The following is a 27947-nucleotide window of genomic DNA, read 5'->3' as shown; positions in this document are numbered from 1 at the left end:
AACGCCAGGCAAAACACGGCAGTGTATAGATTCAACATTACGCTTACCATTTATTGTTACGTTATTATCATGACAGTAGCTTCTTAAACACTATATCCACACTAGAATTATTACGCCTAATATGCCTTGTATAACATGTTATGTTAAGATCATTTTCTTTTAGGTACTTCATCATACACACACACACGTACGGTTGAAGGGTTTCTGTTTCCTCGTGGAGAGATCGTTTGGTGGCTATAGTGATGAGTTAATGACGTCAATGTTGTAACGATATGTAGCGTTTCCTAGCAACAGCAGACGACGACGGTTGGTTTGATTGGGTGGTGCAACGTTTTTACGGGGTTTTCATTTGTCACTTGCGTTATTTGTTTCGTTTCGTTTTTCATATAAATGGCTCTTCGTTAAAACCCAACGGCCTCGCACTTACAGCTAAGCCACAGGCTTTAAAGCAATTCAAGACCTTATTAGTTCACGGAGCTCGATAGCTGAGTGTCTTACCGTCTAAATTGAAATACATGCAAACTAGTGTGTTTATCTGTGCGAAATTATGTTTTGCTCCTAAGTGGCTTGTTTCAGGCAGAGGAATAAACGCACCGAGCGTTGCCACTCGTTACCGGGCACAACAGACCCACGAAAATGTCCCCAAACAGAGGTTGTCCTTAACACAAAAGAGGCTGTTCTGTGTAAACAAGCTCCGAGAAGGAAAGCGTTCTCGAAAAGGGAGTCGTCGCCAAAGCGCTTCGATGGCAGCCCGGTGCGTTCGAACCATTGAACAGTGAAGTTCGTCCTTACTACTAGTCTAGTTGATACTTCCGATTCAAAATATACGTCAACATTCACAGGTTACTTGCTATCTGTACAGATTACTCCTGGGGGTAATATACCGGAACGTGGGTTTGTAGCTTACACACCGGGGGTGGCCCACCATAAGCCGTGAGATGCACGTGTACACAAACATCTAGAAACAAAAATTGCTTCATATGCTCAGTGTCTCCGCTGATTTCTACTCTCTCTCTCTCTCTCTTTATCTCTCTCTCTGATACTCTCGCACTGAGCTTCGTTTGCATCCTTACTGTATAAATGGGGAAAATTTTATTTTCCCTTTAACACACATGTCACACCCGCCGATCCATTCTCTCTTGAGGCGATGGCTGCCTAGTTCTGCGTCAAACAAAAAAATGTGTCACAGTCTGCAGATTCTTGTGCGCCCTTGCACCCGGCACCGTGTAAAAGAAGGGTGATATTGTTTATTGGCCTAAATGCCTCCATGTTGCGACAAAGCAGTTAGGCGAAAATTCGATCGATCGTCTAAACCTAACGCAAAACGATCCGCGGCCATCATTCGCCCACCCACATACACACCCCTTCGAGGCACAGCCCAGGTAACGACGGTGGGGAAACTTGAAAGGACATAGAGTGATTGATTCTCCCTCTTCCTGGACCAGGATGATCGCACCAGCGATCGCTGGTTGCAATCGGTTGCGCTCGCTGCAATAAGGCTCCTCTTACGACAGGTACAGCCGTAGCACGTTGATGAACGGTTGCTGACACAGCGGACACTTGTTAACGGACGAGGCGCACTTGGCGCACGCCACCACATGCCCGCACGGCATGAACGCGGTGTTGTACTCGTTGACGAAGCAGATCTTGCAGATCTTGCCGTCCGACGGTACCTTCCGGTTGTGGCCCGCATCATCCTCACCACCCTCATCGCTGCCGGACGAATAGTGATCGGTGCAGCGCAGCGTGCGCTCCTCGTCCGCCGCCGGCGTCGGTGAGCTGAATCCGCTAGACGAGGCGGGCGAGGTGCTCATGACCGACGACGAAGCCGAACTGATGCCGGACGTGGACGGTTGCGACGAGGCCGACGACATCGACGACGAGGTGCCGCTGGTTGCCGAGGCGGCCGCTTCCTTCAGCTCGTTACACTTTTCAATAAACTCGCGGCCCTTCATCAGCTGCAGGTAGTGACAGTTGCTGTACCAGATTGCATGCTGCTCCCACGGCTCATCGTCCTGTTCCCAATCCTTGAGGCCGCCGCCGCAACTGAAGCACTTCACCCGATCGCTCTTGCCGGTGTAGAAAAAGCCGGCATCGCTCAGCTGCTGTGGCTTTTGCTTTAGGGACGTCGGCCAATCCTCGTACGTCTTCAGCCGATCGGCTTCGATTGCATAGTTCGGGTATTCCGGTCGGCGCATTAGGCTGTGCTCGCCCATCAGCACCCCGTTGTTCCATTCGGCCGCCGTCATCGAGGCACGGTCCTGCTGCAGTCCACCACCACCACCACCACCACCACCACCGCCACTGCTCAAACCGCTCACCCCAGACATTGGTTCGGCATCGCCACCGTTGTGGCTGCTGCTGCCGCTACTGCTCAGACTAATGTCACTCGCTCCACTCCACGAATCTCCGCTCATCCGGTCCAGATCGGGCCGCGCCCGATCGTTAACGTTTTCCGCGTACGAGTGTTGCCGCACGCTAATGCCACACGTGTCGTAGCTCGGTTCCGGCACCGCGTCGAGGTAGTTCGCGTTCAGCGGGACGTTGTTCGTGGGACGCTTCTTCAGCAGCGGACAGAACGGTGACCAGCGCAGATGCTCCTGTATCACGTCGTCCTGTGGCTCCCACAGGCCAATCTCCACCCGGCAGAAATAGCACTTGACCGTATCGTCCGTGCCGACGAAGAAGAACCCGTAGCGGGCGAGCACGTTCGGGCTGATGAATGCAACAGGCCAGCGGCCGAACGTACGTAACCGGTTCTCCTCGATGTGAAAGTATTCGGGTGACATGCACGCAAGATCGTCATCCTTCTGCTTGTTGTCCGGTAGATCGATGGGCGCGGGCAATGATAGTGCATGGGCCATCTCACGCATGTCGTCGTCGGCGTCGCCGGGCGCTTTCGGGGTAGAGGAAGGTGCGGCCGATCCGCTGCTGCTAACCACTTCTCCGCCCGCCGTGCGCTGCTGGACGCGAGCAAGCGCTAAAACCTTCAGGTAGTTTTGCGTCCAGTGGAACACGATCGTTAGCTTGTGCACAAAGATGGCCAGACAAAGCAGCAAGCTACCCTTATCGTACTGGTGGTCCATGAAATACCGCGCTTTCGTAGCGATGGTGACAAGGAATGGTCGTCCTGTAGCAATCGTTGGCAGCAGTGCAGTCGTCAATGTGTGCAACACTCTGTACGCGAACGCCACGGACAGAACAGAGCAATAGTGGTTCGTAGATTGAAGCAACTTGGAGTAACGTTTATTCTCACACAGATTTATAGCTAACTGCAGGAAAACAATCTGGTGGTGCGATAAGATAGGAAGGAGAAGAAGAAAAGAAATATTTGTTTAGAATTTGTTGGCTCGGGTTCGGCTAGGAGGCATCTGTATTTCTACGAATCCGACTCAGGCGCCAGTGACGATGACGAACCTCGTCATACAATCAGTCACGTGCAAATTAGATCGATGCAACCGGAAGTGCGACGTCTAGTGCTGCTTATCAAGCGGATGACTCATGGGATAACCATGCGGGGAGATTGTGTCCCTTTACAATAAATGATTGTTTCGACGCATCATGCAACCCTACTCGTATCGTATCGTATCGTAACGTACGTCACTCGGTCATGGGAGCTTTGTCCCTCATTGGTGGTGACACTGTAACCTTCTTGCTGCAAGTGCCCTAGAAAACAGCAGTCAGACCTCGACCCATATGGCATGCATGCATCATCCAAGTCCGGATCGAATCTAATCCTTCGCAGAAGGTGCACGCGCTCACTAGAAAGGACCCGAGCCGAGTGAGTGCGCAACAGCAGCTGATGATGGAAGTGATAATCCTCTTTCCAAATAAGGGGAAAAAGCTATAATGAAACAAATGTCCTGCTCCCAACAACACGTGCCCTCTGGCCGCCTGCTGGCTGTCTGAATTGCCCGGACTGGCAACCCTAAAAAAAGGCGAGACTTTTGTTCCATTCGGGTATTTTCCGGTCGTGGATGGTGTGGTGGTCCTGGGTCCTCTTTGTATCCTCACTATATCCATTGAAAGAAACTACTCAGCGGGCCCTTCCCCGTCCTTCTCCCTCCCAGTCTCCTGTCTCGTCTATTCCACAAAAAACTGTTCCTCCATATTCCCGAAAGTGGCAGCTGCAGGATGAAAGTTTCCGAAAAGGATCACGGATCACGGCGGCGATGCAGCATACACAACCTGCCGTTTTTGTTTCTCGCCCTCGCCACTTCCACCCTTCTATCCTCCACAACATCGGGGAATTGGTTTTTCGGGCCGTGTGTACAGGACAACAACAAGAACCCACACCAACACGCGAGCGAAAAGCCTTATGCTGGCGTTGACAGCAGCTGCTGTCGATTCTGCCGTGGAACACACGTTTCGGTGCTGGATAAATGAGGGCAGATGGTCCTGTGGCACACGGCCACCGATCATAAACGGTGGTGGTGGTGGTGCTGATTGCTATTTGCTTGTTGAAGTTCATCCAACCATCTCTCTTCTTGGGCTCGATCGCATCTGCCCGATCCCGGACCCCTCGGGGCCACCGATGAAAAATGAGCCTGCTGTTCCAGGGACAGCTGAATTCAGGGATTTTCAGCATGGAAAAAGATCTTGTAGAATTTAGTGGCAGCATATACCTCCGGCACACGCGTTGAAGCACTTTTTGGGAGAATAGAATTCGCGACAACACCCTCAGACCACGGTTCCCCGGGTGGGTTACACACCTTCGTTTTACAATTCGCGTGCCTAATGCCGGACTCCATGCCACATTAAAAAGCACAGCAAGCCTGTGCGCCTCTCCACAATGTTACGGCGACCTTTCCACCTCCTGGGCGCCATCGAAACAGCGCCATTCTTTCTCTACGAGCCTGTGAGCCCCCTACGACTACCACGACCAAGCCTTCTACCACGCTCAGCGGTTAGCGTCGTCAGTCAGCGCGCGCGAGAAAAAAGTTTGTCGTGACCGGTCGAAGTCCGCATTCCATTCCCACAGATCTCGCGCTGCGCTCGGGCACAACACACAGCAGCCGGAGCTTCCAACCCTTCCACAACCGAGGCGCAGGGTAATAAAACAAAGCGAAAATCAGAGCACACGCCGTAAGAGCGATCGGGAAGCCGGCGCCTGGTGAGATGGATCTCGGGGAGGGGTAGGGGGTTGGGGAGGCTTGCTTTACGAGCATGATCGGCTTAATATTTTGCTTCGCCTTTCTCGCTCTCGTCGAAGGTAAGTACAAACAGTCCAGTTCTGGGCACAGCATTCCGTGCAGATTGTGCGCTCCCGCGTTTGCGATGCTTTCCAATATGCTTTCGACAACGGTGCAGCAGATGTTGAAGGGAGGAGGAGATTGTGGTGTAACTGTTTTCCGTGGCGAACGGACCAAAATGAGTTCGTTCCCATGCTAGTAATAGGCGTGTTTGGCGTAGCGGATGAAGTATTAGACATCGAGCAAGAACGAATTGCATTTACTACAAGTCACAGTGATTATCAAAGGACCTTGCCAAGATAAGGCAAGGTCTTTGGTTACTGACGACATTGAATCTTAAACCATTGTTTTATTGCGTTTTCTTATCGTAAATGACGTTAATTGCTGGAGAAACCCACACACAGACTAGGGAAAATTCAATAGACTTCCATTCCCAATAAAATTAATATACACCGCCATGTTTGGTGGTAGGAATGGAAATACAAGAAGTACTTTCTCTTTTCTCTTACAGCGCTTCTCCCGTAACGAAGTCCCCTAAAATACACCCCAGCCGAAAATACATTTTTTTCATTATTATTATGCAGGCCGTTTCTTCCCTGAACCTTCATCGCCGGGTGCATGCGCTCACCCATCATCATCCACATTCCCAGTTGCAAGGCCGGAAGAGGACAGACATTTTCGGCATCAGATGTGTTCTGTTCCCATGCCCACACTTCTTCCTAATCTTCCCCTCCCCTCACCCCCTTCTTCACGACTCTTCGTTCGTCGTTCGCTCATGCGTCCCAGTAGCTTCCGGTAGAGGCCCACAAGGGTGATGGACCCAGCCCTCTACCCTGTATCTTCACCCTTCAGACACGCACCCCACACACACGAAAATCAACAACAACAACAAAAAAGGCCCTTCGAAAAAGAAACGAAAGAGAGATGGTCCGTCATATGTAAATGGTGCCCGCTTCCGGCGGATGTGCGAAGGAAAACCCGGCCAAACAACAATGACGACCGACAGAACGCAGTCAGCCATTTGCATTCGCTGCCATCAAGTCGGTGCAACCCTACACGAGAAAACGTCGATCGAATACATTTTCGGTACGTTACACGCTGCTGGGTACACGGTAGCAGGCAGCCCAGCCCAGCAGCACTTAGCATAAGAGGCGAAGAAGAATTATGCATGTAGAGTTTGGAGTTTGTTGTGTGCATCGTTGCGTAAAAGACACAGCGGCACAGAGGATTCGGGATTCTATTGTTTGCAATTCAATTCCAAGTAGAGCAATCGTGGGTACACTCGTCGCAAGTCAGATGCAAATGCTTACCTTTGGAAAAGTCCGGAGACTACGGGTATGTATGTTGAGGTTGTGTATGTATGTATAGCTCCAATAAATAACAGCTTGTCTATGTGTATATAGATTAATCCTTTGGTACGTGAAATACTATGGGGTAAGTTCCTTCGTTTTCGCTTTATCACCAAGAATCGTATCGCGCCGTCCACTTGTTCCTTATCAAAATATCACAAGCCTCCAATAAGATGGCCCTCACTGAGCAACGACTTAGTAGTAGCAGTCTGGTCGGTCGTCCAGACGCAACACTCGAAAATTGGTTGGCCTTCAGATAGCCGAACCGTTCTGCCTACTCTGCGCTCTGGCTTTCGGCTTCTTACTACGCAGTTTCACAGTTGCACAGGGGAATCGTCCCTCTACACTTTTTTTCCTTTTTTCGGTCCCCTCGCTCTTTGCCGGGTAGTTTTGCGCACTTTCTTTGCAATATTTGGACACCGAAGCACTAAAGGGGACTGACTTGGCGGAACTATCCCTTGAGCATAAAATTCACGCTTCACGCACACACACACACGCCGTACTGACACCTAGTTTTTTTCTTCCTAAGTGAAACCGACGATCGAAGGGCTTGTGTTTTACTTCCGCTTTCTGTTTCCGTCTTGCCACTGGTGCTGTTGTTCACACATATACAAGCGCCAAAGTTAAGCACTTATTAGGCATTAAAGTTAAAGCTGGTCCGCTAGAGCAAACTTTTGATACACACCAATACGCACTCTGCAAAGCGATAGCGGGAAAGGGCAATGTGTTTAAATCAGCCCCTCTAGCCTCAGCTGTATATAGAACAGGGGGGGGGGGGAGATTATGGTGTTGTGTCGTCAGCAGATGGAAACGACCTTTCCGAAGTACGTTCGACTCCGTACTAACGGCTGGGGCGATCGATCGGGCACAGCGAACCAGCGTCTCGGTGCGTTTGGAATGCGGCCCTTCAACCTTTTTTCCAAGGGTCGTCGTCTTTGTCTCTCGCTTGCTCTCACGGGCGGTTCTATCGCAGTCGCTCCTGCATCATAACACAGATGCGTTTATATGCACGTTGATACGCACACGCACACGAACGCTGACTGTGTTTGTTTAGCTGAAGGGTGTGTGTGTGCGTGTGTATGCTTGAATGTAAACAGATTTCACAGCTGCGCATTGAGGTGGAAATTCATCGTAGTAGTAGTGGTGTTAGCGAGGAAAATCTACACACATTCAGAAAGGGATTTTCCACGGAAAAACGCTCGTTGCGTTTGTTTCCCTTTTTCCTATACAGAGCCAGTGTAGACAGTATTCTTCTGTGACTCGTGATCATGATCACAGCGTTTGTGCGGAACAAGGGCATTGGAGAAACTCAGACATCTGCTTTAGCTAAAACTGGTTGCAGGAAAAGTCTTGCAACTGTATTGCAGCAAAAACCCCACTCGCACATACAACTGCACTATACAGGGCGAGAGTTGCACAACGCTGCAACTACTGATTGCTTTTTACGGTCATGCGCAGCCTCCTCACATGCCAACTGCAACCAGCCAGAGCAGCTACTGGCTCCAAGCACACAGTCAGCTCTCGCCTACCAACACTACCCTGCCACTGCTGGGACTCGTGCCAACAACTTGGCACACCAAAGGCCGAACCTGATCTCCTCTACTGGCTGTGCTAGCAACGAACCTTACAAGGCCCCAACCATTATCCGTCGAGCAAAACCGATAGCTGTAATCTTATCTTTAGACGACCTGATAACACACACATACACACACGCGTGTGACAATCCGAGCAAATATGTTGCTAAATGTTAGTGATAGACGAGATTACCAGCAGTTCTTACAAATCCATTCGCTTTAAGAAGCATAAAAATTGGTGTACAGATTCCAGGCCCTTTTATTCGGTGGAGATGAACGCGAGGAGATGCATGAGGAGGAGGCAGCAGGCGCCTCTCTCAATCTTTGGTATTTCTGCCACCGAGAAACAGACAGTACAACGTTGGGAGGTATGAATGAACTCATTCTACATCACGGCCATCGTACCAGCACCAACACACGCACACACATTGAAATGCTGCCCAGTTGTTTAGCGTCTATTGCTAACACACAGCACATTCTTTTCTAATGCACACAACCCATACACACGCAACACAGCTTTACGGTTTGGTATGTTTACACCGAAGAATGCATCCCCTGTGTGTGTTTGTGTGAGTGTGCGTGCTCCGGCCAGAGCTGAACGACGCGGCAGAACTTCTATTTTTTTCTTTAATTTCCAATAAGAATGCATCGAATGCAGTTGAGAGTGCATTCGCTTCAAAGCGAAGGAAAGGATTGACCTTCCCATAATCGATTATGCTAACTGTCAATAAGCAAGTGTGTGCGAGAATGTTGGGGTTGTTGTTCCTCCCGAAAGTCACAAAGTTGGCTAAAATATTAAATTTTCTATGGGCAGTGAGAATTTAAGAAAATTATTTACACATAACTACTCTTATTGCTTATTGCAAATTATAGAACTAGTAGTTTTTGCATTATATTTTAAGAAAAAAATCTTTTACTTCTTAAAAACAGTTAAAAATCGATATCTTGAAGTTTAAAGTTTAAAATAAAAAAAATCCTTTTTCCATACCTTTTTGCCGTTACAAAACACAAAATCGATTCGAGAAACTGCAATACACTTTAAACTACTAAACAGCGTGAGGTTATAAAAACAACTGCTAACACACCAGCGTTCACATACATCGAGTCGAAATGGAATGTTGTAGCATCGCACACGCAGTATATACGCGTTGGCCGGAGGCCGGATTTTCTCGTGGGTGGGTTGGTTGGTGGGTCGCCTCCTGGCCCGGACGGCGCTCAACCACAGCACCATTCAATGGGCCGACGGAGAAAAAAAAACGCGATCATGCCTCTCGCTTGCCATCGCCGGCCGAAGAAAAAGGACACAAGGTGGACGATCGATCTTACAGCTGAAGATCGTGGTGGCGGTGGTGGGAGAGTCGGGCGGAACTCCGACCACACACCACCCAACAGTAAAAGAGGAAGATCGAGAATGGAATTCTTTTGAAATTAAGCCCTAAAACGGGTGTGTGAGATGTGAGAGAAAAAGAGAGAGAGAAAAAAACACAAGCCGACAGCACAAGCGCATAAAAGTGCTAAACACAATGCGATAGAGAGCAGTAAAGCGAGAGATAAAGCGAATACAACATACGGGCATAGCATAAAGGAAAAAAGAGGAGGGAAAACATAAAGGAAGCAGAAAGGAAGAAAACACGAACCAGGGCAACATGAGAAATACCAAATTTGTACGAGAGCATAACACAGAAACCAAAACACACCAACGAAACACAACTCCTCAAACACTGGCCAACAGAGGAAGAATGCCCGACGAAGCATTCCCTCTCTTTCTATACTCCGCTTTCCGGGCGCTGTTATGTTGCGCCCGGCCGTTCATGGTTCTGGCATACATGAATGTTTCCAAGGCCCGTTCATTCTACACTTTTTTCACCATTCTTCTCGCGCACTCTTTCATTCAACCTTGTTGTTGCTCTTTCACATTTCGTTCTCATGCCTTTTTTTTTTTAAAGCTCTGCTTGCACTTTTTTTGTCTTTCATTTTCCTCTTTCAATATGATTCCGTCGTTTTATGATGTTTCTCGTTCTTTATTGCTCTCCTTCATGTTGTTTTGCTTTTTTCTTTCGCGATCTCGCGCTTACGCATTTTATATGATCCCGTTTAATGGTGTTTCGCTCTCTTTCTTTCTCTTTCACCCCGGTTTTTGGTCTTCGTAAAACTGCAGTCCATTTTCACATGACTTTTTTTTTCTTCTTCCTGCTCTGTTCTGTGAAAGTCCCCTTTTACGACCAAATTATTGCCACAGGCGCACGTCGACCGTAGGGCTTTTCTGGCTTTTTCCCAAGAGAAACCCTCGCCAGCGACCACCGGTTTGCAAAACCACACTACTTCCCATCCTGCTTTTCCCAAGGGTAAGTTGCGTTTCGTTAAGAACCCGCAACGAATTGAGCTGGCCATCTATCTCTCTCTCTCTCTCTCTGGTTGCACCTTTACAACAACAACAAAACCATTCGTGCGATCGCGATTAAGTCGCTTAAATACTATATCCGCTTTCCACGTATTTTCCTCATTCTTTGCGCTTGCTTTACTCTACTTTAGTGTTTTGTTCTACCGTGCAATTCGACATTCCCTAGAGAAAAGCAAGTCCATTGTGTGGCCAAACCGGTGGGAAAGAAAGTATGGGAAACTCATTGATGGGAAAGCAAACTACCCTGGCAATTCATGAAAAGATCGCCATTTTTCCGGTGCGCAACAAACAAATTTCCACAGCGCAAAATATTTGTTTTCACAAAAAAACCAGTAAACAAGTCCGGTTAGGTGCAAACCTGTAAACATCAATCATAAAAGCGTGATAAAGGCCTCCTCCACCGACTCTGAGCCATCCATTCCTACCCAGCTAATCAAAATTGTGTTTGTTCCAGATAAAAAAGTTGTTTTTACTCGCTCAATTTCGTATCCGTAATCGCTAGAATTCGGCAAAAATGGAAAGAGGAAAACAATCCCCCGCATGCCGCAATGTTGTTCCTATCCGACCAACAACAACCACTTCCGGTATGATTTATGTCGAGCATGGAAGACCGTCGAGATTCGTCACCGGAAGTAAGCAATCACCTTTCTTTGTCATGCTTTTATAAATTCGGGGAACGGTTTTGTGTAATTCCTATGACCCTCTCGCTTCTTGCGACGATTCACTGTTTGTGTTGACGCACAGTTGGCAGACTTCCGGCATGAGGTAGCACACATTCGCATTTGCACGATTTCCATTGCACATCATCATTATCATTTGTCTTTGCGACCGATCGTACCCAATTATTCGGTATTTTCCGGTTCATTGGTAGGCTTTTTGTTGTCTTGTCCTGGCAAAGAGATATCCCCTTTTTAGGCCACACATGCGATAGCAAGCCCTCGCCCTGGCGTCGCCGTTGGTGGTTTATGATGTTTTCAAGCGTACGGCTCAGATTACATCCTTGCGCATCTCTTCCCACCGAGACGCCATGCGAGGCTCGATATATGTGCGATCGATGGGAAAATTTTTGTCAATCATCTCCTCTACTGGAGTCTCGCCGTCGATCTCTCGGTAGGGATGATGGTTGAATGTCGCGATCGTGAAAATAAAAATGCATGGAGTCCCCCTGAAGTTTTGTAAGCATTTAGGGTTTCTGGTTGCATCCGCTGGATGGCACCATAATAATAAACAAAGCATTCCCACCCTGTTGAACCTTCTGATGATGTGGTTGACGCTTATGATGAGAAAAAAAAAGAATCAAAGAATCAAAGGAAATTCCATATTCCAAACAAACTTCATTCATCAGCAGAACGAAATTTGGGTACCGCCGAGAGAACTAGAAACCGTCTATTTATCCCCAGAAAAAAAAATGCATTCGAAGGCGCGCTCGCTTTACTTTTTATGAATGAATCACACACCAGCAGCAAGCAAACAAGCAGCACTATTTATATCCTTTCCCCCTCCATTGGACTCGTTCGACCCGGCAACTCCTTCCAAATGGATTTTAATGCGTAAATTATCAATTCATAAATAAACAAATGTCTCGGATCAACAGGAGAAGTATCCTCGGATTTCTCGGTGCATTCCAACTCCCAGAAGACATCCACACCGCCATACCGCCATGCACTTGGAACTTAAATCGAAGGCAAAACGGTTTAAGCTAAATTTATTGGAAGCCAGATAAGGTTTCCAACAAACACAAAACCATAGAAAACCCAAACATGCGTGCGGATCATGAATGAAAAACAATGCCGTTGTGTGTTTTGGGTATCCTCCTCCTCCTTCTAACCGGTACCGAGAACTATGAATGAAATTAAAACATGGGTTTCACATTTTCCCAACCACGTTCCCGCAACCCGAAAAAAAGGAGGACGACAGAAAGGATATCCACTTGAAGTCTCGGCGTGGGAATGCTGCTGCGTGAAAAAGCCAATTTTCCCGGGGCAACAGAGGACTACCAAACAGCCATATGGTTTCGATCAGCAGGAAAATGACTATCGTGAGAATCGTCACCATCGTCGTCGTTGGGGACCTCCACTTAAAGCCGATCGATGAATGAACCGGAGCAATAACAAAAAACCCCGGCGAAAATCGACGCACCGAACCCAGGGAAGCAACAGCACGAAGTGTTTTGGGATATCCATATCTCAACCACTTGGGCTGTATGGTACGGTATTTATGCTTCAAATTGTGATCAGTATATGAAGATCTTTGCCGCCGCGGACTATTTACGCTCGATCTCTGGAATAACGAAAACAGGCCTCTACTATGCGCCCTGCACTTGTCAGCACCGGAAACGCACCAGAGACCATTCATAAATTAAACCTTGTCTCCCGCCTCCTTTGCATATCCCCTCTCACCGCCGCTCAAATCATGTGTGTGTGTGAGTGCCTATGAGACTCATAATTTGTTTGGAAGTGTTTTCGGCATGCACTTCGGCAACCGTCTTGTAGTTCACCAAGACCAAGTACCAAGTTGGTTGTGTATTGGAACTTTTGGGTCGTCTTGTGAGCGGTAAAATTCAATTGAAACTCCATGCGATCTACACATTATGTAACCCTTGAAAGTTTCTGTTTTCAATAGGAAAATTAAAATTTTCTTATGAAATTTAGAACTTCTAGTTTCGACAGAAAACGAACGGAAAACATGGAATCTATAAGAACTCCCTGCACCGTAGGATCCTTCCCAGAAGGACGACACGTACAACAGGATGCGAATGGGTAGCGAATAACCGGATAATGCAACAAACTTCAGAGTTTTTCTTTGCCTCTGCTGCTAACGGTACCGCCAACCATTCTTGGGAGATTTGTTTTTATTGCCGTCCTCGAAGAAACTTTCCACGAAATAAGATCAATTGTTGGGTATAATAGTTCTTCAAGGATTGCAAGAATTATTGTTTTCAATAAAGCAAATTATTCAAATGACTTTTCTTTTTATAATGCAATAAAGAATAAAAAGCCATTTGAAGAGTTTCCACAAAAAAAAGTTGAAGACAAATCTACGATTTATTGCAGAAAGTTCTCGTCAAATGGTGCATGGTCTAATATCATATTCCTTCAGCAAACTCTCTCCCCATATTCTATCATCTCCAATCGATCCTTAATGGTTCGTTTAACATCATTCTTCGCCTTCGCCTCGCCAACGTCATCACCGAAATCCGAGTTCCTTCGGAGGCGTCGCGCGTACGGGCGATGATGAGAAGCGGAAAACCGATCGATAATGTCTAAATTTCACACTTCACACGCTCGCGCTCATATACCCACCCTTTTCCCATGACTTTTCAAGGCATGAGAAATATTAAACGCTGGTAGAAACGTAAAATGCATTCTTCACCGTCCCTTTTTCCTTCTACTTGTTCTTCCCTCTATCGCCTTCGCTCGTCAAATTGTGTAACGTCCAGAAAGGGAAAAGGCAATCATAAAATCTTCCACAAGAGCCGTAAAATAAACCCACCGGTGGACGACCACGCGAGGATAGCGAGACGGTAGGGAGGAGTTGGTAAGGCGACAGCAGTAAAAAAGCGGCGCCTTGGCAGGGAAATTCCCGCACATACCAAGCACTACACCGGGGCGTGTGCATAACGAAATCCAGCAGCCTGAAAGATTGGAAGGTCACGGCACGATATCGAGTGAGAAAGGTGCCAAACGGATGGGCGATATCTTGAACAAGATGCAGCACAAAATCGGGCAGAATGCAATCGCGATCGTAGGCAGCAGATTATTTACCTTCACGTTCCTTTTCGAAGATAAAAAGGGAAACAAATCGTACCAACAACAGCACCCAGAAACATGCCTACGGCTCCTCTCTCACGTTTTTCTTATCGATCTTCGTGGTCAAAGATGTCGCTCAAAGTTAAGCCCCCGACCGGGGCGCTACATCAGCAAAGCCACCATTCCACCCTCTCGAAGCCACTCAAGAGCCCTCTCTACCCTAACCGCACACACACATACACACGCACGGCACTTTTCTTATTGGCCGTGCTTCGGAGAGGAGCTAATCATAAATTTTTATGCATCCCCATAAACCGTCCGAAGATTTGATGAACGAGTCCGCCGGCCGCCGTCCGTAGGCTTTGCTTTCTTCCCCCGTGTAGGCGTTATGTGTGGCTCGGTATTCGTTTATGGTGAGTGCTGTGGTTGTGGGTGGGCTTTTTATAGTCACCGGTGAACTGAAGGAATCGAAGTCATTTGGTGGCCACATCTTCGCTCATTTCTCGATTTGTCTGCAGGCTATTTCAGATGTCATAAAGAAGTCGTACGTAGGATGAGTTGCAACCAATCGAAGAATTGAACGCTGTATGAAGAAAAAGTCTTATATAGCATACCATTTAATACGTTAAGGTGCAATTGACAAACAACCTTGTAAAATATATCTCTTGGCACTCTTTACAATGTTCCTATGTCGTGCGTTTTGGAGCTTGATAAGATTGTAGACTCGTTTTACATTCTTTTCAAGTCGCAAAAGTTGGACATCATGATAAAGTTACATGGAGTTGTGAAAGAACTGCTATCACGACTGTCTATATTGTTCACTCATTAGCGCGTGATTCTTTCTGCAATCAAATTGACTGATAGAAAATAATTGCTTAGTTATCGTGGAATCACACGCCACGATCATCGAACAAACCTTCCTATGAGGTGTGGTCTGTTACCATTCGATTACAGCTCCATTTCTATCACGTGTCTGCCATGCTCAGCTCCAAGTTATGCCACCTCTGGCGGAATACGTGACCATTAGCAGGCACATCATCTTCGCTGAGCTTTCTGTGCGAGCATGCCTGAGAGCGACTCGCGGGTAAAGTCCAACAAGAGCTGTGAACGCTCCGAATCGAACGAGGGAATGCGATCGAGGAGGGAAAAAGCCAGCTTCAAAATGGAGCCGGAAAAGAGTAAACAAAATATCTTAAAATATTCCAACGTCTTGATACGATGCGTTCGCAACCGAGCAAGGAACGAAAAGCAGGCAGGCCACAATCCACCCAGAACGCCAGACAGAATTCCAGGAAGGACGGATTTAGCTTTGGCCGCGGTGGCGGCAGCGGCATCCGCTTTGGAGAGGCCACTTTATCACCGTCATGTGTGCCCCGGTCGCTGCTTCACTCGTACGTTCTCGTCGAGTCCTTTTGCGCCTTCGTCTTCCTGTCTGGCCCGATACGCCATCACCACCACCGCCATCCATTCGCCCCGTCGGGTGTGATTGCTTGGTGTCTCCGCCGTGTCCTTAACAGGGATCTCTTAAAAAAAAAACCATACCCGAGGTTCGCAGCAATGGGATGCTGTTGTGCGGCCTATGTTCGCACCGGTTCCCTTTTGCCTTGGTCCTTCTCTGCAATTGTGTGTTTTTGTGTCTGTGTCTTCGCTCGTTTTCTTCGACGATCGCTAACGAGAATGCGTACGGCGAGAGAAGTAGTAAACGAGGATCAAACATCGCGGCAGGTACACACAACGCACAACTTCACGCTGATGATGCTGGCACACACGTTCTCGTCTTTCTCATCTGCTTTCTTGATCTGTTGCTTCGTCCGAGGAACCAGCTCGCTCTCCCTTCAAACTGCCCTTGCATCTTGCTGGATGACGGTGGACGGAGCCGTATGCTCCTGGTGGATGCGTTTTTTCCCACCGAATCAACACATCCAGCCGCCGCACAACAAGACTGTAAATATGCCCAGCATTTCTCAGGTGAAGCACGGTGGCGAGACGGTGATCGGCGATGGCGCAGCAAGCGGGCGGGCTTGGGTTTACACAGTGCATTCCAAAAAACCAGTTACCTTTCCCGTGTGCTTTCGCCCGGCCAGAAGCGTCGAGCATGACCGGTCGAAGGTTCTGCTGCTTCTGGGAGTTCCCGAAACCGGTGCGCCTTCTTCCCGAGGTTCAGTAGTTTGTGCGTCAACAAGCGGGGAAATAAGAGAAACGTGCCTCAGCATATTCTGACTTCGGTTTGCGGTTACGAACAAGCTCCAGCTGTAGAGGTAGAGGGAAATTCCTTTACCGAGGACTGTGAGGACTCCCAAACTTCTATGCGTGATGTTATTCCGGACAACAACACAGGAGACTCGTATTTTACTAACAAATTAGGAACATCTTCAATGTGACACAGAGCAATGCTTTTAAATCAGTACATGTCTTCTCATCACTAATTTTAGTACTAACATTGGAAGATACTGAGAATCTTCATCAGCAACTAAAGAAACGAATGAATCCCCGGTTCTTTCCACAATCGAACATCGATTGAAGGACATTAATCTTCATCTCCTGGCGCGCGATAGAGGCGCACATCAAACGCCAACCGGCCGCCACACCACCTTCGGGAGAAGGGCAATGAAGAGAGTAAGCCACCATCTTCATCGCACCAAAAACACCACTCCAGGTCAGTAAAAAAAAAGGGAAAGAAAGACAACATAGACCCCGGTCAAAATATCGATCAACAAAGATCAGCAGTATTGAATCGAAAACGATCGTAAAAACTTGAACCTTAACCGATGGCGATTAAGGCACCCACCCCGTCATCCCTTTCCAGCTTGGTTCAGCCCCGCAAGGGTTCGCCTCGGCAGTTCTTGTTGGAAGAGAAAACACCTCTAAGAAAAGGGCGTGCTGAGATCGGTAATGGATCATCGGATCTCGATCGTGAGGAGCAGCATTTCTATAGCGTTGTTGCGATAAATCGAATCGTCTTTCACGTTTATGTCTGTGCCCTTCGAAGCGGTACCGCTTTTCTTCCTTCTAAAGGGTGCTGCTGCAGTATTTTTTCGCTTCGTTTTCCCTTCGAAGTTTTCCGGCGCAGTAATCGATAAATGGTCAGCGTTCTGAGAATTCGAAAACCCGTACGGTGGCCACCCGAAACCGACAAATTCTTCACCAACTTTATCCGTCTGACTAACAGCATCCGCTGGAGGAAAGATCATCGATCGATCGTAAAATAAGCTCGATCGAAGAGTGTGGCGTAATTAACCGGATAATTCTCCCCTGTCGACGTTTATCAGCTGAGGCATTCTTGTTCTGCTTGGGAAAGGAATCGAAATAAATTGAACAACTTGGGGAAGAGATTATTTTTATGGCGGAATACGTTCAGGAAGGATTAAAAAGACATTCTGTGATAAGAATACATTTAATGTTTCCTGGAACGAACATTCCAAGGCTCTGTTTTTATGTCTTTTAGGATATTAAAATAAACTTGAACTGGTTCGCCATTAATTTATACTAGTTTTTATACTGGCAATTTTAACTGGTTCGCAATTTAATAGCTCCATTAAACGGCTAAGAAGCTTTGCCTCCGTTTTATGGCTCAAATTCTCAAATAGCTATAAGACTATTCGTGTCTGTCAATAACCGACTCCACCAGACACGTATGCAAAAATATGCAAAATTATTGCTCTATAAAGCTTTTCGAACATGAAATTCAAGTTTCCTAACGGATTATTCGGGCATCGGCAGCAGCTTACCGACATTAAAACCGTCTTCCACTGCCGATGGACGCAACGAAACCCGGTTCGATGCAGGTGACATTTAATGCAGTTCGATTTGTGTTTTGCCTTTTTCTTTCCCTTTTGCAATTCAATGCCTCGGTGCGCGCATTCACTTCCTTCTCAGTTGACCACTTTTTCATTTTTTATCCATTATTCCAATACGATGAACGGGAAAGCCGCGCGAAGTTCGCGCGATCGCAATTCGTACGCCGAGCGAATGAGACCGTGGTGCTCGGTGCACATGCACTTGGCGGAAGTGTACAGGGCCAAGATTTCCAGTTAGGTCACATTTTCACCCCCGTCCTCGATCTTCCCGATCAACGGGTTGTTCCAAGAAATGGAATGTTTTGCTAAGTTTTTGCTTTTTTTTCAAGTGTTTAAGAGACGGAGCTCTCTGCCATCGTTGGTCTGAGTGTACGAAAGCGGAAAGCGATGAAATCAATTGATAAATTGCAATCCAGTACAATTGCATGCATAAATAAATATTAACGATCAAAATACGATCGGCATTTGTGTGACGGGAGAAAGGAAAAACATTTCCATCGAACGGGTTGGGAACAAAAAAGATGAGCCACTTTTTGGCCCACCAGTCCATCCATTCTCTGTGTGTGAATCCCTTTGGATCGGAGGGAAGAGCAAAAGCGGGCACAAAAGCGCCAATGATCATCACCTCAAACAGCAACACGGGCAAAATGAAATTGTTGACGGGCGAAAACCCGCCCGATGAGATCACCCACCGCCTCCTTTGGTTTGAGAAACGTGATGATGTATTTACGCGCCATACAGAGACTGATGGCGCAGTTCTTTACGTGCGTTTTGGTTCGTACGTTGTGGCGCTTTTTTGTTGTAGTAAACACACAAAGTGGTACAATGTGAGAAGCAAAGCGAGCTCCGAAACCCGACCGTTTTGCTCACATTCGCGAAGGCGCCTGCATTTATGCAATTCGGAGCAAATCAACATATTCCAAGTCAGCCCAAAAACACACACGACTGCGGCCTCAAGTGCGTGTGCTTCGTATTAGCTCGCGAACAAAACAACGCCATTGATTGTGGAGCATTTTTACACGACCTCAATCATTAAACCATCATTCCAGCACCGTTTTGTTCTGTTGGTAAACACAGCGCGGTGCGTACAAATACTACCACACCAGCAAACAGAACCATCATCACGTCATATTTTGATTGCCTGGCGCAATTATCACATTCCTGCGGACTGTTGTTCGAACGAACCGCCACAACATCACAGAGGTGGCGGGAGATGAGGTGGGGGCTTTTTCCAAACAGCAGGGACAGACGGTTCTAAGGGTGAGGAAAATTAAAAGAGAAGGAGAAAAAACGGCCAATGGAATGCGCCACGCGTTGTCACGATTGGGTGCAGCGATGTGTGTGCTGTATTGTACGGGCCATTCCCGAAAAAACACAATGTTTGTGAGGGGACTGGTGTGTGCCACACACAACACACAACCATCACTACTACTACCAGCAACACCAAATGCTGCGCTCTTCTCCATTCACACAGCACGACACGAACACCGCGAGAATCAATGAAACGCGCTGTTGCGTGCGGATCTCGCCTTGTCTCGCGTTCACCCGCACCCTTTGGCTTAGTGGCCATAATGGCAGACTCGTTCGTTCATACACGCAGAGGGAACTGTTGATCAGCGAGAACACGAACAGCACCCAGATGACCTGGCCTGGCCCCCCGGCGCCGCATTACCTTCCTCTTGTTGCACACCGTTTGCGAATAGCACCGCAATTACTGTCCGGAGCGTGCATTCCGTGTGAGAAGTATCGCTAAAAAGCTAAAAAGCACTTAACACACAGAATGTAACTAATTAAGAAGATGATGCACAGGTATAGCTCGTTGAAATGCGAATGTAACGAAATCAAAGTGTTTGTTACATTTATAGGAAAACATATCATTAAAAGAAACAAACAAGGAATAAACAAGGGGAATGTATCACAGGGCCATCTGGCGAGCGAAGGCTGAATAAGGATGTGGAAAATGGGTGATCTTCAGCTATTTGATCAGCATCGTCAACTAAATTGTGTGAAAAAGTAGAATTAAGTTTAAAAAAATATCTGTTTATTGCATTGTTCCCATGAATCGTAGAGAATTGCAATGATTCAGAACTTGTTGACGGTTACATTGATAAAAAAATCAATGCAACTAATTGGGAATTCCCTAGGAGCGTAAATAACACAGTACCACAGTACCGGAGCGTGCGAAGATAGCTCACCAAGATAGTAAAATCGATGCCACCAATTCTTCCCAGACGCTGGTGGGCGAAATGGTTCGTGTATGCGCGCCTATAACCCACACCCACAAGGAATCATTGCACAAAGCACGGTTCGCATCGTTAGGGCAATCCCTTTCCGAGTCATCTGTCTCCTTAAGCCTGGCGCGAACAAAGCCTGCCCCTAAGAGCGTGTAAGAGAGAGAGGCCAGAGGAGCCTTCGATTATTGCTGCTCCGGTTGCTTGCCTGCTGTCGCGCCTGTCGGTAGAGCTCCACATTTTGAAAAGGGTTACAAGACTCCGTCGAACCCCGAGGGAGATACGACCAACGGATGTTTTGTAGCCCTCCTCCGCGGGCATACACCGCCGACGTGACAGCGCAGCAAAAGGTACGGCAGATGATGATGCTGGGACCACCAGAAAATGGTAATCGAACGCCAAACGAGGATCCTGCTGCGGTGCTTGCGGGAAAGGCAAGAAAAGCCAATTTCAGTCGGAGAAATAATAACAGTCGGCAAGTAGAAACGATGCGCCCGTTTCGTGCAGGACCACACACTGCAGCAGATAGCAGCTTTCGGCCAGGAAAAACATGATCCTCACCATCTTGTGCGATGAATTGGTACGCCGATTGCGGTTGGTTCGGGGATGGATAAACAATAATCACCAATTATACGACCGGATTGCACTGTTTCGTATCAAAACAGCTGAAAGATCTAACAGTAAACGTTCTCATTAGACTGTTTTTACCAACAATTGATCCAACGGCTTCGAGTTTAATAACTTGAATGAATAATAAACTGTGAAGAATATATTGCATTGCTTTCTCTTTACTGCAGACCACATCTGACCTTTTATGCAATCAGTTAGCTCGTGGTTGGGCGAGCCCCACCACCACCAGGAAGGAGAACGATCGTGGTGCACCGCACCACACAAGGCTCGCTGTACGCCAGAAATTCCACCGGAGAGCAAATGAAAGAAGCCAAAAAAGCAGCAGCAGCTACATACAAGAAGCCGCGAAATAAAAACCCTCCCGCCGACATTAACGAAGTGAAGGATCGGAGCCGTCGCGAGCTTGGAACCCAGGAGGATCTGGAGCAAAATGGAGAGCGGTGCGCTTATGTTGCTTATGCTACTCTCCGGCTTACGTTTTGGCCGTCCCGGCAGCAACAACACGAGCAGCATGAGATGGATGCTGGGCTGTGCATAGCAGAGGAACCAACACGGTGCACGAAATCGAGACCGTGAGAACGTTCGAACCCGTCTCGTTTGCAAAAGCACCCTCTGTCTGGTCCCCGGACTTGCTCCCCGTTCGGTATGACGATTCTTTTCGGTCAATGTGTTTGCCCTCTTTTCACACAGCCCACGGTTGCATTTGGTGGGCTTCGCGCATTTCGCCCTTTTTCGCTTTTAAGGGCTCCGAATGGAAACCGGCAGCGGGAGACTGTACGATCGAGCGGGGGTATAAAGAAAAACCAAACAACGCCGTGATCCATCTCCCGTTGCAAAAGCATAAGCCATCTTCGGTCGACTGTGTATAACTCCTTTCGCCTCGTGTACTTTGGCAGTGTGTGCGCGAGCGCGCCTACGGGGTGCAACCTTTTTCGCCATTACAATCGCCACACAATCCGGGTAGTGGTATCGCGAGCTTGAGTCGCGAGTATGACTCAAGGGTTGTACGCCAAAAGGAGGCGAACAAGTTGGCTATTGCGGGCAGCAGCAAATTAACATTGAAGTGAGCCGCGAAATGTTGTCATGGGCGACAGACGAACCGCTGTGCGCGCGCGTAGGTTGCCAGACAAAACCTACCGGCCGCCGTATAGACTACTCCGATCGTTTTTCAACCTTCTGTTTCCATGGATCCGATGTTTGACACGTTGATGGAATGAATTCCCCCGATGGTGATGTTACCTAAAATTTGCTAAATAATTAACAACTTTTTCAAAGGGAGCTGAAACTTAACTAAGGATTGCGATTGTAAACCATAGTAATCTGCAGTTCACTGTTTGTTCCTTTCATTCGTATTAAGGTAGAGAAGAGAAAGTTCACACAAAACGGTAGAAATCGAACTTTCCCTGGTAGTAGTAAACAGTGACGCTCCCGACCATGGCATAAACCTTTCCTTACACGATTAGGATTGGTACAACTTAATATCGGAACATAAGTGATTACGGTAAAATCGTTTACGTTAATGCCTTTCCCCAGATGTGCCGATTGAATAGTATATTCTCCATGGTAATAAAAAAAAAATTGCAATTAGTACGCCATCCTGGCGGTTTTACTACGTTACACACATTTTTACAACGGCTCGTAGCAGAACCGGTTTGGCTGGCTAAGTTCAAACGACCTTAAACGATACGTCATCAGCGCACAAATAAAATCTGCCACTCACACAAGCGCGCACACACACACAAGACGCGAGCTGGTATGCGAAAACAGATCGTGTGTGGTCATGTGTGCTGTGTTGGTTGCTCATGCTTAATTCCAGGAAGTAGCAGACGCTTCGATCATCCATTTTCCACCAGTGAAGCTACGTGCAGCAGCAATTGGCTAAGATATGCGACGATTTATTCTAGACTTTTGTAACAAAATTGCAATGACCAACACAGAGAGCGATGTTGATGACAACATCAACCCACTCGTTATTGTGGTTGCCCTCTACTCCCCTGCCCGTGGGTGGGTGGAAAGGGTGAGAGAACTGCATTCTCTTATTTCTATGTTATCTTGTAGGACGATCACATAACCATATCAGTCAATTCTCAGAACAAAGGCCTAGAGAACTAGCTGTGCTTGAGGAACTATCGTAAAAGAAGTGATGAGTGCGTGTAATGCTCTGCACATAACGACGCAACATAACTCGTATGCCTGTTAGGCACAAAACAACTAAAGTCTTTCACAATTAGCAAGGTTTTCCTCTTTTTCCCTAAATCGCCCGAAGCTTTTCCTCCCGCAAACAGCCAATTTCTCACTTACCTTGAGAAAGAGTAGTTCAAATAATCAGCAACTCTGTTCGAAACCTCCAAGTATGCAACGTTTCACAATTGTTTCCATTGTAAATAACCAAAATATACACTACGTTGAGCAAAAACGATCGGATTTAGCACGATTTTCACCACCAATTGCACTTCGTACACACGTTGTAAATAGCTAGCAAAATCGTACGAATATCTGACGTAGCAAGCGGTTACAGCTGCTGGTTGAGCGATTGAGACGGCGTGCTCTTGGAAGGTTGCTAGAGCAACACACCAGAAGACTGCTCAACCCGCGGATGTAAACGACCTGTACTGCAAAAGGATAAACACATGGTTCGATATTTTGAGTTACAGCGTATACAATCAGCTCGTTTTATTACAATCGTTGCTCGAAGGAACTTTACTTTACTCAAACTTTGTAATTGTATTCACTTTTTTCCCATTTTGCTGAGGATGGCTGCGATTGAACGTTTGCTTATTGCGGAACTTGTTGGGATTCAAACCGAACGCTCGCAACCGCTGATCGGCAGCATTTTCCTCCTTCTTTCGTCCACCACCGTCATTCCCGCGCCATTTGCTACTACCATTAGTGCCACCATGCTCAAACCGTGGCTTCTTCGAACCATTCCAGTGTCCGTTCGTTTTGGTTTCATCTCCCGTCCTTTCCCATTTTCTCTTCTGCTGATGTTTGGGATTATGCTGTGCTTTCGTGAAGTTGTTGGACTTTTCTACTGGTTTCTCGGATTTTGTGTTTATATCGCTTACTTGCCAGTTGGCAGTAGTGCTTGCTTGTTGTGCCTCCACAGTTCCCTGTTTCTTTTTCTTCTTCTTTTTCTTGGTAACTGAACTTTCTCCTTCCTTGCTTTCAGTTTTAATGCTCAATTCTGCATCTTTAGCAGCAGGAACTGATCCCACTTTAGCGCTTCTTCTTTTGTCGTTCTCACTGTTGGACAATTTTTCTTGTTTAATTTTCTTCTTCTTCACAGGCACGCTATCTGTGTCCTTCTCCTGTTTGATTTTTATCTCCACCCCATTCTTCTCCACCTTTGGCACAACAGCTTCAACCTTTTTCTTGCTCTCCTGTATTTCTGCATCCAACTGTTCTTCCTCGTCCTCTGCATACAGGCTAGGCAGGAGTTTGCGCTTCATCTTCTCATTCGCAGCACGGCGACGGTACATTTCGATCTCGTTCAGCTCCACGTGCTTAGGGCGCAGCTGGACCGCTTTCTTCACACTTGCCCACTTGTTCAGATCGCGCGTGTTTGCCGCCAGTATCTCCTCCACGGACAAACCGAAATCGTTCGGTACCGTTTCGACGTACCGAAAGCGGCACGGTATATCGCCGATCATGTCCTCGTAATCCAGCTTGTAGTACTCGTCGATGTACTCGCCGTACGTCTTCTCATCTTCTGGGTCGAACAACGGTTTCTCGGCCTTAAGCACCTCGCGGAACTTTGACTGACGGCGGCCCTTTTTTTTGCCCTTTCCCGTCGCTTCCAACAGTTCCTGCTGATGCGCTTCTTTCGCCTGTTTGGCCGCGTTCATTTTCTCTTCGTAGTCACAATCCATTACGAAATCGTCATCCTCACAATGCGGACCATAGTCGTCTCCCACATTTTCATCATCCAAACGATCGACGTCGTAATTTTCCACACCGAGCTCCTGATCCAGTTCGGGAAATTCGGGCTTCTGATCTCCTTCGTCTACCCCGTAGTATTCATCGTTAAACATTGCCTTCATGCGTCGATCGTGCTCATCCGGATCAAAGTCCGACTCCAAATCTTCCTCGTTCATGGCCAAATTTTCCGTGGCCGCTATTTTCTTCAAACGTTCGATTTTCTCACGAATCTCCCTCAACTTTATCGCCTTCAGCTCCTCCAGCTCCCGCTTTTGCTGTTCTTTGAGCTTCTCTTTTCGCTCCTTCAGCAATTGCCGTTGTTCCTTGCGCTTGTTGCGCTCCACGCGCACGGAATCCTCCACCGTACGAGGATACTGTTTGATAAAGTCGGCATCGGGCTCTTCAAAGCGGAAATTATACTTTCGCTCATAATCTTCCTGCTTTTCCAGCTCCTCCTCATCCTCCGAAGTGGCCACGATCTCGTCGTAAGTCGGCACCTCCCCACTGCTCTGAACGAACCGTTTGTTGAGAATGTAATCCTTGAGAAAGGCGTCCTCTTTCGAGAGTTTTTCATTGCTCCAAAAGTGCTTTAGCGGCTCCAGCACCTTCACCTCTTCGCTCGGTGGCTCTTTAGCCTTTTTGTCCGCCAACCATTGGATGTAGTCCGATTGCTCTTTTTCGCTTTCGGCGGCACTTTTCACACGGTGTTGCAGCAAACCACCGCCCTTACTTTGCAGCACCTCCTCCTCATCACTTTCCCCGTCGCCTATTTTGCTTAGGGCTTGCTTAATTTCATCCTTAATCTTTTTCTCTTCCTCCACCATCGTTGGGGAAGCGGACCGTACTCCTGTCTGGTTGTCTTCATCGTCATCCTCAAACACGCCACCCCTTTCGAGCATCACTTTCCGTTCGTAATCCTTCAGAGTCATTGGTTTCTCCTTGTGGTGCCGCTTGGTTAGGGCCACTTCCTCGATAGGCTTCACATTTTCGAAGAACGACTGCTGTTCGGTGTACTTGTCCTTATCCTTTCGCTTCAAAAAGGCAAGCGTCCGAAAAAACTCTTTATCGAAATCTGGATCAACTATCTCGTCGTCGGTCGTTTCGTCATCGCTGGAATCGGATGAACCGAGTTCTTCCTTTAAGTTTTTCACTAGAACAAAAGCAACAACCGGGATACATTTGGTGATACTGTTCGTGGAGAGAATCATCGCGAGCACTTACGCTGACCGAGTATCTCCTTCTTACGAAACTCATCGTAATGCTTAGCGTAGCTTGTATTCGTTCGGAATTCACCGTCATCCGGCTCCGATTCATGGTCGGATTCATCAAACAGTTTAATTTTATCACCCATTTTAGCTGAAAACTTTGGAACGAACGCAACACGCGAAGCGAACAACGTGCGCGACCAACGTGTGTTATTTACACCTTTGTTATGACTTCCACGCTGTCATTAGTGTCAAACTACCCAGACCAGTGTTGCCAGACGCATGATCATTGCAAAAGGTAAATGTAAACAAAGGCCGACATTCGTGATTTTTGCACAAACTTGAAAACGTTTTGCTGAAACAACTCCCGGCTGAACAAACTACCAGCGACAATGGCAGATGAATCGGAAGCGACCGGTATCGATAACAGTAACGATAAGGATTTGGCAGCAAACGTGGAAAACCTTTCCCTGGCGAACCAGAAGGTTGAAAAACAGGAAGCAAAGAAAAGTGTGTATGGAGCGATATCGCGGATTGAGTTTCAAGTGGGTGTACTAAAGATAGCTTTCGTTCTATTCCGTTTCAGTTGATATTGTACTTCATGCCACCGGTAGTGCTCCAATTTTGAAGCAGAAGAAATGGTCAGTCGATCAGGAGAAGCCCATCAGTGCGATTGTTAAGTTTATACACAAATATCTTAAGTTGGATCCGGAGGAACGATTGGTACGTAGGAAGAATTCTCCGATTCGGTAAAAACCTGTCCAATTCCATTGTTCTTCCTTCTCCACAGTTTCTCTACATCAACCAAACGTTTGCACCGTCGCCGGATCAGATCATCAAAAACTTGTACGAATGCTACGGAACCAACGGCAAACTGATTCTTCACTACGCCAAAACCCAAGCCTGGGGTTAGGGGAGAACGCCTTCCTGGCACAACTTCGATTTCGGCTTCATTCCGTCATATTACCTACCAAAAGCTTAGTTCATAATTCATTTCTTGTAAGCTTATACTGAACGGGAATAAAAGTACACCATAATTCGCTTCGCTGCAGCACCATTACGTCTATTTAGACAACATATTCTACATCGTTAGGGGTCGTCTCGCATCTTAATCACCGCGCAGCGATTCCAGCTTTTCAGCAGCTTCCTTCGCCACCCGATGATACTTTCCGATAGCCGGGCGGTAATAATACGACTGATAATCGTTACGCTCGGCCATCTTCGCACGGACTTCCTTCTCGAGCGCACGGATCTGTGCCTTTTCGTTCTCTTCGTAAATGTGGTGCAGCATCTTTTCGTACTCTTGCTGCGGGTTGGGCAGAATGTACCGCGCGATAAAGCGCGTAATCGGATGCCGATGGTACTCCCAGTGCTTGGGTGTGTAGTCGGCCGGCGTTTCCGTGAGCGTTGCTGGACCAATGAAAACGTTCGCGTAGAACACGACCGCACCGACCGGGATCAGCCCGATCATAACGTAGTAGTGGAACAGATCCTTGAACTTGTGCCACTGGAAGCGGGATGGCGTGATGGTAAAGTTCTTCGGTCCATGGCCACCGGACATCTGGCGCGTACCGGTGAGGGCTACAACAAACGTGCGGGAATCACAATCATTTGTTTTGAAGTTGCATAACACCAGATGGGGCAGATGGAACAATATTTTAGAGGGATTTACCGACCAAGAATTTCATTGCCACCAATCACTGCTGTAACAAGAGCTTGCTTACCATGTTTTCCTGCCTGCAGCAGCGCCGGATTGTTCAAAAGGGCTCCCAAACGGCCCGAAAATTGCCCGGAACGAGCCAAGGAGCTGAAAATTGCCATCTTGTTTGGTATGTTTTCGACTGGGCGAGTTTGACAGCTGACCAGGGTAGCTATAGATGAGGTAGTATCACGTTGACGTA

At 47.4% G+C, this 27947-nt stretch overlaps 4 protein-coding genes across 6 annotated transcripts; 1 reads left to right on the top strand and 3 right to left on the bottom strand.

The window, feature by feature from the left end:
- Positions 1 to 24: 24 nt before the first annotated feature.
- LOC118510171 (death-associated inhibitor of apoptosis 1-like) lies at positions 25 to 23425 on the bottom strand. Of its 3 annotated transcripts, none has more exons than XM_036051688.1 (2): positions 23225 to 23425; positions 25 to 3287 (listed from the first exon to the last, which is right to left on the bottom strand). In XM_036051688.1, the coding sequence occupies exon 2, from the start codon at positions 3084 to 3086 to the stop codon at positions 1506 to 1508; it is 1581 nt and encodes a 526-aa protein (XP_035907581.1). In that variant the 5' UTR covers positions 3087 to 3287; positions 23225 to 23425; the 3' UTR covers positions 25 to 1505. The 3 variants fall into 3 exon arrangements, with proteins under 3 accessions (XP_035907581.1, XP_035907579.1, XP_035907580.1); XM_036051686.1 differs by lacking the exon at positions 23225 to 23425 and adding an exon at positions 9104 to 9208; XM_036051687.1 differs by lacking the exon at positions 23225 to 23425 and adding an exon at positions 6503 to 8110.
- Positions 23426 to 23562: 137 nt separating this feature from the next.
- On the bottom strand, positions 23563 to 26332 carry LOC118510170 (protein KRI1 homolog). Its single transcript, XM_036051685.1, has 2 exons — positions 26063 to 26332; positions 23563 to 25991 (listed from the first exon to the last, which is right to left on the bottom strand). Exons 1-2 carry the CDS (start codon positions 26190 to 26192, stop codon positions 23629 to 23631), a joined length of 2493 nt encoding a protein of 830 aa, XP_035907578.1. The 5' UTR covers positions 26193 to 26332; the 3' UTR covers positions 23563 to 23628.
- Positions 26048 to 27103, top strand: LOC118510180 (autophagy protein 12-like). The gene is made up of 3 exons (XM_036051701.1): positions 26048 to 26556; positions 26633 to 26769; positions 26837 to 27103. Exons 1-3 carry the CDS (start codon positions 26439 to 26441, stop codon positions 26957 to 26959), a joined length of 378 nt encoding a protein of 125 aa, XP_035907594.1. The 5' UTR covers positions 26048 to 26438; the 3' UTR covers positions 26960 to 27103.
- LOC118510179 (NADH dehydrogenase [ubiquinone] 1 beta subcomplex subunit 5, mitochondrial) lies at positions 27084 to 27917 on the bottom strand. The gene is made up of 2 exons (XM_036051700.1): positions 27771 to 27917; positions 27084 to 27627 (listed from the first exon to the last, which is right to left on the bottom strand). The coding sequence occupies exons 1-2, from the start codon at positions 27865 to 27867 to the stop codon at positions 27155 to 27157; spliced, it is 570 nt and encodes a 189-aa protein (XP_035907593.1). The 5' UTR covers positions 27868 to 27917; the 3' UTR covers positions 27084 to 27154.
- Positions 27918 to 27947: the final 30 nt, after the last annotated feature.

The sequence above is a fragment of the Anopheles stephensi genome, chromosome 3 (assembly GCF_013141755.1).
Source record: "Anopheles stephensi strain Indian chromosome 3, UCI_ANSTEP_V1.0, whole genome shotgun sequence".
Classification (NCBI taxonomy): domain Eukaryota; kingdom Metazoa; phylum Arthropoda; class Insecta; order Diptera; family Culicidae; genus Anopheles; species Anopheles stephensi.
This window is presented reverse-complemented; position numbering and strand designations above follow the sequence as displayed.

Coding starts and splice junctions, on each gene's coding strand:
- LOC118510171 (XM_036051688.1), bottom strand. CDS start 3,086: ATGGACCACCAGTACGATAAGGGTAGCTTGCTGCTTTGTCTGGCCATC.
- LOC118510170 (XM_036051685.1), bottom strand. CDS start 26,192: ATGGGTGATAAAATTAAACTGTTTGATGAATCCGACCATGAATCGGAG. Junction 25,992..26,062: donor GAAGGAGATACTCGGTCAGC/GTAAGTGCTCGC, acceptor CTTTTGTTCTAG/TGAAAAACTTAAAGGAAGAA.
- LOC118510180 (XM_036051701.1), top strand. CDS start 26,439: ATGGCAGATGAATCGGAAGCGACCGGTATCGATAACAGTAACGATAAG. Junction 26,557..26,632: donor AAAACAGGAAGCAAAGAAAA/GTGTGTATGGAG, acceptor ATTCCGTTTCAG/TTGATATTGTACTTCATGCC. Junction 26,770..26,836: donor TGGATCCGGAGGAACGATTG/GTACGTAGGAAG, acceptor CCTTCTCCACAG/TTTCTCTACATCAACCAAAC.
- LOC118510179 (XM_036051700.1), bottom strand. CDS start 27,867: ATGGCAATTTTCAGCTCCTTGGCTCGTTCCGGGCAATTTTCGGGCCGT. Junction 27,628..27,770: donor GCTGCAGGCAGGAAAACATG/GTAAGCAAGCTC, acceptor CGTTTGTTGTAG/CCCTCACCGGTACGCGCCAG.